Genomic DNA, 14006 nt, shown 5'->3' on the forward strand with positions numbered 1-14006 from the left:
GCACATTTCCTCTGCTGTGATTCAATGCCTCTGTCCTCAGAGGACAAGATGGAGAAAACAGCCCTCCCCAATTCCATACTGGTGTTGCATAGACCTTGGCTGTCTCACTCCCTTTGGTTTGAGATAAGGAATTTTTGTTCTCCCTTCCTGCTCCCAATCACTGCCACTGCCCTTCTCTGACCCTCCTTCCTCCCCTGCGCTTCCTCCCTGGGAGGTGGAACGTGGGCTTGCACACAATAGCCAGGTGATTTACACAATGCAATTCCTTTTCCTTTTTGTTCCCCACCCTGTTCCATGTGGCATCATTATATTTTGCAGCTCAAGGCCAGGCTGGAGGGAGGCTTCAGCCCTTTCTCCCCATCCTCCCTACAACCCCCATACCTGATTTCATGCAGCTTGACAATCTCATTGATGATAACCACGAGGACCAAAGAAAGAAAACCCAGGAGCCATGAGACCGGAGAGATGGAGACGTGGCTAAAGGTCAAAGAAGAGTTGAGGTTTTCCCAGAGTTTCAGGTCCAGCACAGTCTGTGCCACTTGCCCCAGCACTCTAAGATTAAAAACAGACACAACAAATCTCAGCAGACCTGACAAGCTTCCCAGGATCTGCAGATCAGGGTTCAGGCCCAGATGAAATGCTCATAACAGAGTCCCTTCACCAGTTCAGCAGTGGAGATCAATTGCCATGTACTTGACTATCCTCAGCACCAGCAAACTGGCTCTGGAGTGGGTCTGGGGCCCTCCTTGCTCCAGCATCCCGGAACACCTCCCCAGGGCCTGGGGGTACTCACACAACAGCCACAGTGAGCGTCCACCAGCGGTTGGAGAGGGGGCTCTTCTTCCACAGGGGCTTGGTGCGATGGACGTGGGTGATGGATATGAACACTGCAGGGAAAAGAGGATCATTTAGCATCACACAAACAGCACTTTACAAGGTACACCAACACCTGTTACCCCTAAGGGATATGGGGTTCATGTTCTGGAACCAGCCTACCATTCAAGGCCCTTTCAGGCCAGGCTCCTCACAGCAATTCCAAGTCCCCGGAATGCAGGTGGGGGCAGGGCAGTGGTTGTACTGCACACAGTTACTCACTGTGAGGCTGGTTCACAGCCTGGGAGCTAGAACAGCAGGCAAAGGCCCAGATCTGGGGAGTGGGACAGGGGTAGGTGTGCCCTTGTTCCAGGGCTGCAACAGAGGAAAGCTCCAGCCCACAGGGAGATTTAGCCAGAGACCCAGGGCTGTCTGTACAGGATCAAGCATTTGCTCCACTTTCACCTGGGGTTTCCCAAACAGCTGCCAGGCAATGCACCCCTGCCTTGCCTCGGTGCTCTGAGGGACATGAAAGTACTGCAGCCCACTCTCTGCAAAGCTGGAGATCAAATCAGGAAGCATTTCTGTTGAACTGGACACCTGGACATCTCAACACACAGGGCTCTGCCCAGCACCATGGGACATAAGGGACAGGGAGCCGAGACCCTTCAGTGTTGTCAGGACCTACTCTGCCAGGCAATGGGTGTAGGTGATGAGGGTCAGCCAGGAGTTGGCTTCACACCCCTCCAGAGGGTTTAAGAAGGCTCCCAGCTCTCAAACAGTCATAGCTGCATCAGTGCCTTTTGTGAGAAGGTAATGGGGTACTTCACAGAATAGCAGCAGGGATATAAACACTGTTGAAGCAGGGAATGTTTTTGGAGAGCTACAGGTGCTGCTACTAACTTTCAAAAAGGCAAAAGGGATTTGGCTCTTCTGGTGAGACTGGACAGAACCAGCACTTCACCAGGCTGGTAGGAAGCAGAATCAGTTCTGAGGGTGCTGTCTTTAATCTGTCAGGGTAATGTTTAGTGAGATAGGGGGAATTTGTGCCTGTGCCGTGAGGCCACTGCAGTGTCTGCTTCTATCAGGGAGTTTGTGCTCTGGCATAGGGGGCAAAGAAAAAGACAGAGGATGAAAGTTCCACCCCCCCCCCAGAGCAGGGAATGGGGTTCTGGGAACAGGGACTTACCTGTGTGTAAAACAATCAGGCCAGCTGTGAGCTTCTGGGCTACCAGGAGAGCATTGGAAAATGTCCCAAACCAGTCTGGAGTACCATACGCATTGCTAGTGAATGAGAGGACACAGGAAAGTCAACAGTGGGCACTTAACTGTCTGACCTGTTCCCACCAGGGCTGTGTCTTCCTTTAACAGCTGAGGGATCTGTGTGTGACCTCAGGCTGTCCTGCTGCCAGCAGGTGACAGTAGGCAATGATGTAGCTGTCAAGGCTACAGTCCTGGTGGGTCATGGAAGAGGCTTGTTAGAGGAATGGAATCAGTCCTCCTTGGAAAGGGCAGGAGCAGTAGGGGCGTGTGTGCCAGGCCCAGTTCCTCACCTGTGCAGCATGATGGAGGAGCAGGCTGTGAGGTTGAGGCTGGTGGTGTTCACCCCTTTGCAGGACTCATGCAGGGTGAACCCGAAGCAGATGAGGCAGGAGCAAATGGTCAGGCTAAATTTCAGCAGGAAGCAGAGCAGGAAGTAGTGCTGAGTCTGTGAATAAGGGAGAGGAAGGAGGATGAGATGGGCATGTCACTGCTACACCTCCTCCCCAGGAACCATCAGAGAATCAGTGGCTGCAAAAGACAAGCTGTAGTAAAGATGAGATGCTGCACTGAGGATCTGCCCTCTGGGCATGCTGGAACAGGGGATTTCCCTCCCTGGTTCATGCCATGGATCAATTTACTGAGCGAGCTAGGAAGGCACAGGGCCTCAGCTATGCATCAACTCCTCGACAAAAATGAAGAGAAAAATGTGTGAACAATTTAAATCTGAGGGGCCACCTACCTTCTTGGGAATGGAAGTCAAGTTTTTTCCTGTTGCCATGGTCATGATGGAGCTGTGGGGAGGCTTGCCCAGGAGCGAGATACTGGAGAAAGGTAAGTTAAGTGTCTCAGTAATGTGTTCAGGCACCAGAGCTATTGTGCTTTTATCTAACATTTGAACCCAAATAACCTATTCAGACTGCTTGAAGCATTGGCACTTATCTTTATATATGCTGTAAAAGGTATTATTCATGGCAGGTGCAGACAGAGAGAGAAGTGACCTCCAAATGTATGAGGGAGAAAAAAACCACCAGTGGTACCTTGGCCTCCACCTGACACCCCAGACTTTCCATCACACAAGGCTGGGGTTAACACAGCACCACACAAATGCTCCTGTCACTGTTTCCAAGCACCTTGTCAAAACAGGTGCTTAGAATAATCCTTGCAGCCTTCTTAGCATGCTGTGTGTGAAGTCAGCTTTCTTTTAGCGTGGACACAGTGAGGCTGAGGGAGTGGTCTGCGCATCCTGTGAGGGGTGGGAGGAAATTCTGCCCTGACAGACTCACCTGAGCAGTGGGTAGCAGAAACAGGAGAGCCACACGATGTCTGTGGTACTGAGGATGGGGGGCAGCTGCACCAGGCAGGAAAGGAACTGGACGGAAACAACCCAGAGTGAAGAGCATGAGCAGTGCTAGGACAGACTTGTTACCCAAAATGCTGCTGTCTTCCCCCAAAACACTGGGATGAGCAGGTAACTGGACTGCCACTGCACAGCCCCTCCATATGTTCCTGTGGCAGGAGCTGCAGGGGATCCTTTCCTCCAAGGAAAAAGGGTTTGAAAGTAAACGTATGAGGATCAGGGAGAAGGGGCAGCACAGGCTGAGATCACAAAGTGTCCATCTGTAACTTCCCCAAACACATTGTGTAAACCTGACTGAATGCCACATTCCCCTCCTGAGGCTGCCCCACTGCAGCCACCCATATCCATGTGAGCCCTCCTGTCCTGTGAGCTAAACGCTGTCCCCAGCCAGGCCAAGACTCACCTGAATGACAACCAAGGTCAGCTGGCACTGCAGCAGGAAGAGGAAACACTTGCGGATCCCATACGTTGCGTGCCTGGCCTGGAAGGAAGCACAAGCCCTCAGAGCCCTGCTGGGAACAGCTGGCAGGCAAGAGCAGTTATGGCAGGCAAGGGCAGAACATGTGGCCTGCAGGGGAAGTGGGAGGGGAGAGAATCTGGACACACTGAAAGCAAAAAGGGAAAGTCTCTTCCGTGCATGGAGAGGTTCTGAAGGAAAGGCAGGACTTAGCCAAGGGGTAAGTTTGTTTAAACTCCTGGCTTTTCTGGGGTTACGCTCCTCCTTAACACTGCATCGTTGTCTGGCTAGCGACCTCTGCAAGATTGTACTTCATCCAGATGAACAATATTCATGTTCTGTTGCCACAAGGCACCATTTCCAAACCATTCCCTACACCTTGAACCAGGAGGACCAGGCAGGAAGGTTCTCCCTCTTGTGCTTCCTGGATAAAGGTCGGGAAACACAAGCAAAGCTCCTGCTGGCAGCATTGTGGGCATCTCAAGCAGAATGCACACGTGAGCTCCTGGCTCTGCTCCTTGCAGAGTGGAGAGGGGATTGCTTGGCTCACCTGCTCTATGAGCCTGATGATGCTGGTGCTCTCTTCCTGGCGGAAGGACATGGAGCAGGGCAGGCTGTTGAGCTGCCCTGAGAGCTGCAGCGGGGTGAGCTCCTCAGAGCCATTGCTCAGGGTGGTGCTGGTGGCATAGCCAAAGGTCTCCCAGGAGCAGCGGGATGGGTAGAGAGGGTCCAGGGCTATACTGCAAGGACAACACAGGAGTGTTGGTGAAAGGCCTCATCCCAGAAAGGAGACTGTCTCACTGCAGTCCAGCTTGGAAAGTCACACTGTGTGGTGTCATGCTCAGTATGCCTTGCTCAGGTAGAGAAGCCCGAGCTATAACGTGAAATTAGGATCGGTCTCCCTAGACTTTCAGTTATTCATAAAGAAATAATGAACATATTTGGGTTTGTGGCACAAGGTCAACAAATTAGCTGATCCATGGGGTACTTCCACTCTTTCACCCAATGGGAAACATCTGTAATGGCAGTTGGGGCACAACAGTCCAGCATGCGAGAGAGTATCTTCCTTTCAGACATGGAAAAACCTCTGTGTGTCAAGGGCCTTAAACAGACATCCCCATCCAATCCCCAAAATCTCCCTTTTGGAGAGAAATGCAGCTAAAAATGGACAGAGCAATTGTGAGCACCTCCCTGCACAATTCACAAGTGTGGTGTGACCCATGGCTGGGTACTTGCTAAGATCAAGGCAAAGGCATCTGGACGAGGAACAGACCCTGCCCCACCTGATATCACTCTGCAGGAAGAGGCAACTGTTCCGAAGGTTGGCAGAGCTTCCCAGACAGCAGGTCACCTCTCCATACTCCTGCATGATCTTGATCATCTCACACATGGCTGCAGAGGGACAGAAGGAGCAACACTATGTTATGTCATCATGCACACAAAAATGCAGTGTTTCACACCCTCTTCAATGGGGATAACAAACAGATAATTTGAAACTGCCCCATCTGATACTCACCACTTGTGTACATTGAGATCCACAGTCAAAGCACACAATTAGATAATTAACTGCAGACCAGGTGTTCTATATACCTGCCACTGCAGGAATTGATCTGTGGCTCACAGAACTATGACCCAGAGATTTGCATCTCCAGCACACCTCTTTCAGACCAGAGCTGTAGGTATAGCCTGGGTGAATAAAACAGCTTCGGCTTCAAATGGTCTTGTTAGACAACAGCGGAAATGAAATAAACCTAAATAATTCAAACTGAAAAGAAATACAGTGTTTCAAATTCTCAGCAGCACATAACTAGTGTTGTTGCAAGACTAAAGGAAGGGAGGGAACATAACAAACCACTCCAAAATCAGCACCACACTTAGCCATACTCAAAGCCAGCCCCTATTCCTGCACTCCCACCCACCACCACCTCTACCCTTTATCAATATGTTTACTGACATCCCCAGGGCCTCTAAGTCAAAGCTGCTGCTCGATCCAATTTTAGTTCTGTAGCTCCATGCAAAGTGCCCTGTGTATACATGGATTTTCTAGAATTCTCCAGGCAAAAAAACCCCAAGCCTCCCCTCTGCAGATTCCCTTGTAAACACCTTTACTAAATGCTTGGTGCACAAAGACCTGCAGCACAGTGAGCTGTGGGGAGCTGCCACTTCTGTCAAAGAGAGAGAGGAAATTTGGGCACTAAGTGTGAAGGCAGAATGGACTGTGATTGACACTCTGGAAACTGTGACCAGAGGTAGTAAAATGACAAATCATAATGATGCTCGACACTTACTGGAGACTTGGCAGGTATTTGCCAGTTTCACACTCAGCCCCTTTCTTTAAGTAATATCTCAGAGAGAGAGAGAGAGAGAAAGAAATTTTGTCCTTTCTGTTTCCTGCCATCAAAAACTGCAAAGCAGCAGAAGGTGTTTACAGCAACTGCCAGGGCAAAATTCTGGGAAGTGATTTCCGAGTTACGTAAGAGTTGTAAGCAGAGATCAAAGTCTCCTGGTACACTGATAACACTTATTTAATGAAAGGCAGTAGCATTCTGGATGTTTGCTTTTGTGTCTTTTATGAATGCAAATTCATAAAGAGTGGTTCTCAGCCCAACTCAGCAGCTGGGCAATAGCTGCACTAAAATTCAATTAACACCTGGCTCTCCACAGGTAGTAACAGAAGGTAATTAATATCAGTATGTCCTTCTAGGTTTCTGGAATGTAACCCCTTTCTTTCACCCATGTCCACACTTGGATGAGCCAGAGCAAGGAGCTGGAGAAGGAATTCATGGACAGGAGTAGGAAAGGCCACTTACTCTCTGGTGTGCAGTCTGTGAACAGGGGCACCAGCAAAGGCACGTTGTCAATATTCTGCAGGTGAGGTCTCACCTGGTGGATCCCCCGGGGGAGTTTGGCCTGGAAAAAAGAAAGGACGGATTAAGCAGGGGGTGTGAGAGAGAGGCTCTGTTCAGAGGGAACTGTTGAAATGAGAATGATGATTCCTAGAATTACGCAGCTTTAAGATCGGATACAAAATCATGTTCTGGCAGACAGAACCGGCTTTCCTAAGCCACTGTCAAAAGTTTTCTGATTTAAGTTCTACACTGACCTGCCAAGCTGCTTGTGCTTGCCCTCACAGTTTGTGAGGTCAGTGTGACAAACCTGTGCTCAAGGATTTCTAAGGACTTTTTGCTTGTGTGGAGAATCTAGTCAGACACATCTGCTGTCTTCCAGCAACTGGATCTATTTCAATTGCAGCCACATCGACCTGCAGCAAGGTAAGAAGGGTTCTTGCCTTCTAAAACCAGGCCTAAAAGATTTTTTTTTAAACTGTATCTCTGATGATTTCTGTAATCTCTGCTGATCATGTGTGAGGTCTTTATGAAGCAGGAAGAGTTTGTCTCACACTGACCACTGGGCAGCACCAGTCTGTGGCTCACAGCTGAGGGAGAGAGTGTTTCTTCTGTCTGTATGGAAAGTGGGGATGTTCCCACTCCCTGTCCAGCCCTTGGGACCCAGAGGAACTGAGATGCAGCTCTCAAAGTTACCCTATGTTTGGTAACCTCCATTCCTAAACTCCAAAGAAAGGAGCTGTTCAGCAAAAGTATCTAACTGAGAGAATCCCAAATTTCCCCCGCTCTAGATACCAAGCTGGAAGAGGGTGAGGGCAATCAGGGGTCCCAATGTAAACCAATCTCCTTCGAAGAGGAATTTCCTCTGGAGTAATGAGGTGACACTCCTCACCACGACAACAGTAGTAGGTGTACAGGGAAAGGGGCCCTCACCCTGTTACAGTCCTCCAGGAAGCTGGGGATGTCACTGTCTGTTGGCTGAAAGCTGATGAGATCCGAGTGCCCTTCCTCTTCCATCAGCAGAAGCCCCTCCACATCATCTCGAGAAACTGGAGCAGAGAGAAGCAGCATAAACAACAATCACAAACCTGCCTCTGCCACCCCTGTGCCACCCATGTGGGACATGCACGTGGCGCTGCAGAAGCCAGGAAACGTGAGGCCTGATTTTCTGGGTTAGCAACACTCAGATCTCCCACTCAGTCATCTAAAATGCAGTATTTTTAGATGACTAATCTATTCAGAGGTAGATACATGAGCTCTTTTGAGACATGATACTTTATCTGTTCTGCTGTCCTTCTAGGGGAAGAGAATGAAGAAATCCCAGCTGAAGTAAGAAAAAAAAAGAGTAATGCACAGGAAAAGGACCTTCAGTGGCTTGACCAGGGCCCCAGCAAGAAGCAGAAGCACTTATGAGCACATAAATTCATGGCAGCTGGTGCACAGAGGGATGTCTGTTTCCAAAACCCTGACTGGCTGGCTAGAAAGGCTATAAATGTAAAGTGATGTCGCTTACACGCACACACCTAAGGCCCATCTGGTTTTGTGCTCAAAGCTCTGACAGATCAAGTGTCTGGTGTGGACACAGGAACCTATGAATGGGTTTAAAAGAACCACCCAGGGAACACATGGCATTCAGAGTGGCCAAGCCACAGTTCTCACCCTGATGGAGGTCATCGTGCAGGGAGCCAGCATGGCTGGGGCTGGAGGGGGGGATCTCTGAGCCAGGCACATCTCCATTGGGTGTTAAGGATATGTGGCAATTCCAGCCAGTCTCCAGACCCATTTTCTCAGCAAACACCTGTGGGTGAGCAGACAAAGGGTTTTAGAGGGGCTGCCCAGGCCAGAGCACTGCAGACTGATGCCATACTGGAGCACAGGTACCTTCTGGACTCATTAGTGGGCTGAATCAGATTAACCTTAGATTGCACTGGAGCTAAACTCTCCAGTCAGACAACCAGGGGCCATGCAAGGTCAGGGGGTTCAGCAAAGACAGCTTACCTTGCTTTTGAGCTCATCCTCCAGGGAGAAGTAGACAAAACGAATGCAGGCATTGACCAATCCATCAATGAGGCGGACAATGTCAAGGCGGGCCTGATACTGAGATGAGACCATTCCCATGAAGATCTGTCCACTCAGAGCCTGGATACAGTCTTCCTTCTCCATCACTTCCCCAATCCCTTCTTCAGGCATGCAAGCAACACGCAATCACATCGAGACATGAAGGGCCACGTGTGCATCAGACAAAGGACATGCGGTGGGGGAGACCACCAAGGCGACACCCAAGGACACGGGATCCAGACACAGAAATGTGCAGAAACACAAACACAGGAAGAAAGATGAAGAGACATCCATTTGGCCCAGCATACCCAGTCACAGAAGTGGTATCAGGACATCCCCACACAGGAGACCAAGAACACAAGTATGAAACAGCAAGCGTGGAAAGGAAAAAGATAAAACAAAAGGCAGGGATCAGTCACAAGGAATTCGGGTAGAAAGGTCAAGGATGTGTGCTGCATAATATTCACATGTGCACTTTAAACACATCCTACTGTGCCTAAACAACATGGTGAGTCTAGCTGAGGCACAGTGGCGTCAGAGCACAAGGAGCTGACGCAAAGGAACTGAATCATGTTCCCTGCAAACACTTCCAAAAAGCCTGCAAAGGCTCTTTGACAGGGTTCCTTCACCATCACCACATCAGCCTGTGGTGAATGGGGGCTGGATGCAGCATGAAGAACAAAATAATAAAACACTTCACACAGTTGCAAGGCTTGCCATAGGTGGGACTCAAAAGTGTTCTGAAAACAGTCACAACTGTTCCTAGCTGTTGGAAACCCCACCAGTCACATTTTACAGACCGGGAGACCAAGGCAGAAATAAATTAAGATTGGTTTTCCAAAAGAGCCTCCTGGATTTATCTATTGGTATGTGATTCTTCCTTAGTTTCCTGTTGCTGTTCTGAAGGACATGTACAGTTCATCTAGTGGGAATCAGTTCCTTCAGTACAGCAACAAAATCTGTCAAGAAATAATAGTTGCATAGCACTATACATTTCAATCCTTTGAAAAGCCCATCACATGAGATTTCCATAAAATCAGACAAACAGCAAACCAAGTACTGAAATACCCAGAAGTCTTGACTCTCCGTAGCCTGCTTTAGAAGCAGATTTCCCACAAGAAGAAGAATCTCCCTGTAAGCTATAATAACTTAACTAGAAATATCCCTACCAGCTGCCACATCATTACTTGAAAACGCATCCACTTCAGAAACTCTTCCTTCCAAATTTCCACCTGCTACTCTGAATAACAACGTTCTTACAGCTCTAGGCTGATCAGTTCGGGCCCCTGGGCCAGCAGCAGAGCTGGCTGCAGCCAGGACTGCAGACACACATACCATCCGAGCTCCAGCTATTCCTCCGGCTGCTCTGTTTGATGGGAGTGGTGCTGGGGAGGTCGCAGCACGTGAAGATCGCGCTCTGCCCCGGCACCTGCACCAGCTCTATGCACTTGCCATTGAGCTGGGAGGACAAGGCACAGTGCATTGGCTTGTATGCAAAGGCAGAGCAGTATCCTGACAGGCAGGCTCGCTGGTAGAAATCAAGCACCTTCTTCCTATGTGCAAGAGAGAAAATACAGGCAAAATCAGCAAAAATGTGCCACATTCTGACAATACAGAAATCCTGTAGTTTCATGGATTTGGAAAAACGTCTTCTATGAAGGGTGGTTAGAAAGTCTGAAGATGCCTTTCCCTACTGTTTCTGCATTCTCCGAGCCGCAGGCACTGCAGGGCAACAAGAACACATATTCCAACAGGGGCAGTGGAGAATGTTCCTGTTTGCTCATCAGATTGATGGGTATGAACACAGAGCTCTTCAAATACCCTTATTACTATAATATGCTCTATATGGCTGCCAGATGACTCCAGGGAAGTTCACTGCATGACAGCAGAAGCTTAATTCATCAGACATAATATAGCTGTAGGGAGATAAACAGCAAAAAGGGAACTGACACCTCTGACAGCAGGATCTATGGCAGAGATAGTTGCAGGAGCAGACTTTTCTCCTATCGTCTTTAAGAGTCTGGGTCCCAGGAGCTGTATTTAGTCAATATTCAGTCACTGAAATAAGGTAAAGTTCTTTCTCTAACCTGAATTCACAAAGGTAACAAATTAGACTATACATCAGATTTTAAATTTGCTTCTAACATGATCAGTATTCCAAAAAGGATCAGTGGCAGTTTTTCACACCTGAGGATAAGCAGATTTAGAAGAATAATGTGAAAAGTCAGTGAAATTAAACATTACTGGTCTGCTGTGCTAACAGGAGCTGCAATTCAGCCCGTAGGTGAAAATACAGCACACACTGTCAGATATTGCAGCAGGGCTCCAAGGGGCATGATGCACTATGTGAACTGGTTCAGGCACAATTAATCATTTTGCATTTCATGTAAGACAACACATTTTTCTTGAAAAACAACAAAAAATTCTCTGCCACCAGCATGACCTGATTATAATTCAGTCTTACTACACAGTACAGTCAGAATCCACTTACAAGAGGACAATATCCAAACAGAGACAGTAAGAAGTGGCTTGCTCTTCCAGTCCAACTGAATGCTTGTTGCTATCTAATCTCTTATATTGCTATGATAACAATTAATTACAAGCAGAGATGGCTCCTGTTCATAACGTACTTGAAGCTCTTAAAAAGCTTAACAAGCATCACAAAAAGAATTTAAACAGAGTGACCAGGTTCCCTCTGCATTTTATCTGCAGCTCTTGAATGCCCCGAATGAGAAAGCTGCCCACCTGTCAGAGCCAGAGAGGGGGTAGATATCGGTACCATCCCAAAAGTCAGTGCAGGCCTCAAGGATGATGTCAGCTGTCCCATGAGAAAACATCTGCTCAGTGCCTGAAGTGTAGGAGAACAATGAGTCAGCATCACACATACAGCTCCCAGGAAGGGGATATCACACCAACTGCTCCCTTCTTTGTTACAACATGAGTGTTCCCACAAAATGCTTTGATGCACTCCAGATTCCTTTTCCCCTGCTGAAAGTCTTCAGTCTCTCAATTAAGAAATTGTTCAGGATTGATGATGCACCGGCAACTGTCCTTTGTCTAATTGTAAGTTCAAACAAGGCTGTGATAAAATGTGAGCCATGTAGACCCTTCCTATTCTCCCCTTACCCTGTGTATCAATCCTGCTCCTATGAAGGTGGGGTAATATCTTGCTCCTGTATCCCACAGAGCAGAAGAGAAATTCCTTTGTGCCTCTTATCATGAAATACAAGCAGCAGTGATGAGCCTATGAGGATCAAAGTCTGCCTATGCTGCAAAGTGCACTCATTTTTAGGCCAGACATGGAACTAAAGGGTAAGAGCTATTCTTGAATACTTTTCATTCAAGTAGCAGAAGATAATTTGACAGTGTGACCTGCCAGATAACAGCCTGTTTCACATTTTCACCCTGAAAATGTGTTAAATCAGGATGGGTCAAGAGTTCAACATAAGAGACTCTAAAAAAGAAACTCATGTTGTCTTTAGGGAAGAACTGAAAATCAATGGACACCAAAGGTTGTGCTGTTTTTCTTTCTCCCCTTTTTTTAGTTTTTAATACAAATTCAAAATCTCTTGCTCCCTCTTGTAGTCAGAGGTGTTAAAGTTTTTCTCAGAGGTGTGTGACACTCCTAATGCAGGTCCCAGGCACAGGACACAAGTTCAGGGATGTGGGGCTGCCTCCCCTCCACACCTCCTGCTCCCTCTCATTTGTATCGACCCATTAATATTTCCTGCACGTAGAGTCTCCCTTCCCTCCTCCAGCTGCTCTGTGACTTTGCCCCCAACAGCTTCAAAGCTGAGCTAATGAAAAACAAAACAAAACAAAACAAAAAAGCCCACTGCCAAGAAAAATGAGCCCAAAGCCTTCTTGCAGGCATTGTTGCTATCTGCTAATGCTCACACTCGCCGGTGAAATCCAGAGCCAAGAATTTCCCCTCAACACAAACCAGGCAGAGACCTTCAGGAACACCGGCGGATTTTCCAAAACATAGCAGCTCTCTGCTTTTGCTATAAATAGTCATCACAAGCCAAGTTTATCAGCATAACAAACCTCCAAGATGAATAAGAGCTGCGTGTGAAAGGAGGAGTCTGTCTCAGGGAGCACTTGTGCAGAACTCTGGTTAATTTTATCATAAAAACACCTAAACCTTCCCACTTTGCTCCTAAGGTCAGATAGTCCTTGCTCAGAAAGAGGGAACAAGAGATGTTTATCCATGCAAAACCTATGTCCTGGACACAGAGCAAGAGCTTGCAATGATCACATGCACAGATGTACCCTGTTCATGCCTGACAGCAACTGCAATCCATTTCCCATTCATTCCCACCAGAACCCCATACCACAGCCCTGCTAAGGCAAAAGTGGAAGTGACTGCAGACACTATAAACTGCAAGGAGCTCACTGAGCTGTCCCTGCCAGTAAAATGAGCTCAGCCCTTTCCCTTCCCAAATCATGAACTCTGAGGCCAGGTTTTCTCTGGCAAAAGGGAAAAAAACAAATGAATAGGGCAGGGAGTAAGACCAGCCATTCATGGCTGCTGGGACTCATTGGGAAGAACCAAACTGGTCCAGCTGAGGCAATGAGACAGATCAAAAGGAATGGAACAGTGCAGCTCCAGCAAAGGAAGACAGAGAAGGTATCGAGCCGTTTTACTCCGCACAAGACGCCAGAGAGCACCGCATTTCCATGTGGTTACTATGGATCTGGGATGAACACTGCCAGATGGTGAGACATGTATTTCAATGGAATAGTAAGGGAACATACAGATAAGCTGCCTCCTTTTCTACAGCTGTAGAATTTATGTATCTTGCTTTGACTGCAGAGTGTCATGGGAGTGGGTGGATTCAAAGATTTATTCACAAATAATGTGTGGAGAGAGGTGAGTTATGCTCATCTGGTCTGACTTCTGCATAAACAGAGTCATTTGACTTCACCCAATGTTATCCACACAATCCAGTATTTCTGGTTCTAAAATGGCAGTATTTTAGGAAATTTCAAGGGACAAGACTATTGTGTGAGAGGTGTTCCAATGGTTAACTAAACCCAACTGGCAAAATTCCTCTTAGAATTTACTCTAGACAGCATAATCCAGGTCACACCTATTTGTCTGAGTTCCAGGCTCTAACCTAAACCGTTTAAAAGTGAGGATAAGGAGTTGAAGTGAGGCAACATTCAAGGTTTTTTCTCTACACTAAAAATCTCAGTATCAAAGTAATTC

General features: G+C 47.7%; 1 protein-coding gene across 4 annotated transcripts in view; it reads right to left on the bottom strand.

Annotated features, from left to right (window-relative positions):
• The window catches only part of TMEM94 (transmembrane protein 94), a 50216-nt gene that overhangs the window by 3201 nt on the left and 33009 nt on the right, over nucleotides 1-14006 (bottom strand). For 3 of the 4 annotated variants that reach the window (XM_040081880.2, XM_040081881.2, XM_040081878.2), the window contains 15 exons: nucleotides 11540-11642; nucleotides 10130-10347; nucleotides 8735-8916; nucleotides 8396-8534; nucleotides 7670-7785; nucleotides 6701-6800; nucleotides 5174-5282; nucleotides 4441-4630; nucleotides 3837-3914; nucleotides 3360-3445; nucleotides 2816-2897; nucleotides 2367-2521; nucleotides 2003-2097; nucleotides 794-887; nucleotides 382-552 (listed from right to left, as the gene is read on the bottom strand). In XM_040081880.2, coding sequence (XP_039937814.1) covers nucleotides 382-552; nucleotides 794-887; nucleotides 2003-2097; nucleotides 2367-2521; nucleotides 2816-2897; nucleotides 3360-3445; nucleotides 3837-3914; nucleotides 4441-4630; nucleotides 5174-5282; nucleotides 6701-6800; nucleotides 7670-7785; nucleotides 8396-8534; nucleotides 8735-8916; nucleotides 10130-10347; nucleotides 11540-11642 — 1918 coding nt within the window. The remainder of the gene's footprint in view (nucleotides 1-381; nucleotides 553-793; nucleotides 888-2002; nucleotides 2098-2366; nucleotides 2522-2815; nucleotides 2898-3359; nucleotides 3446-3836; nucleotides 3915-4440; nucleotides 4631-5173; nucleotides 5283-6700; nucleotides 6801-7669; nucleotides 7786-8395; nucleotides 8535-8734; nucleotides 8917-10129; nucleotides 10348-11539; nucleotides 11643-14006) is intronic. The other variant, XM_040081879.2, reaches the window with a different exon arrangement.

The sequence above is a fragment of the Hirundo rustica genome, chromosome 18 (genome assembly GCF_015227805.2).
Source record: "Hirundo rustica isolate bHirRus1 chromosome 18, bHirRus1.pri.v3, whole genome shotgun sequence".
Taxonomy (NCBI): Eukaryota; Metazoa; Chordata; class Aves; order Passeriformes; family Hirundinidae; genus Hirundo; species Hirundo rustica.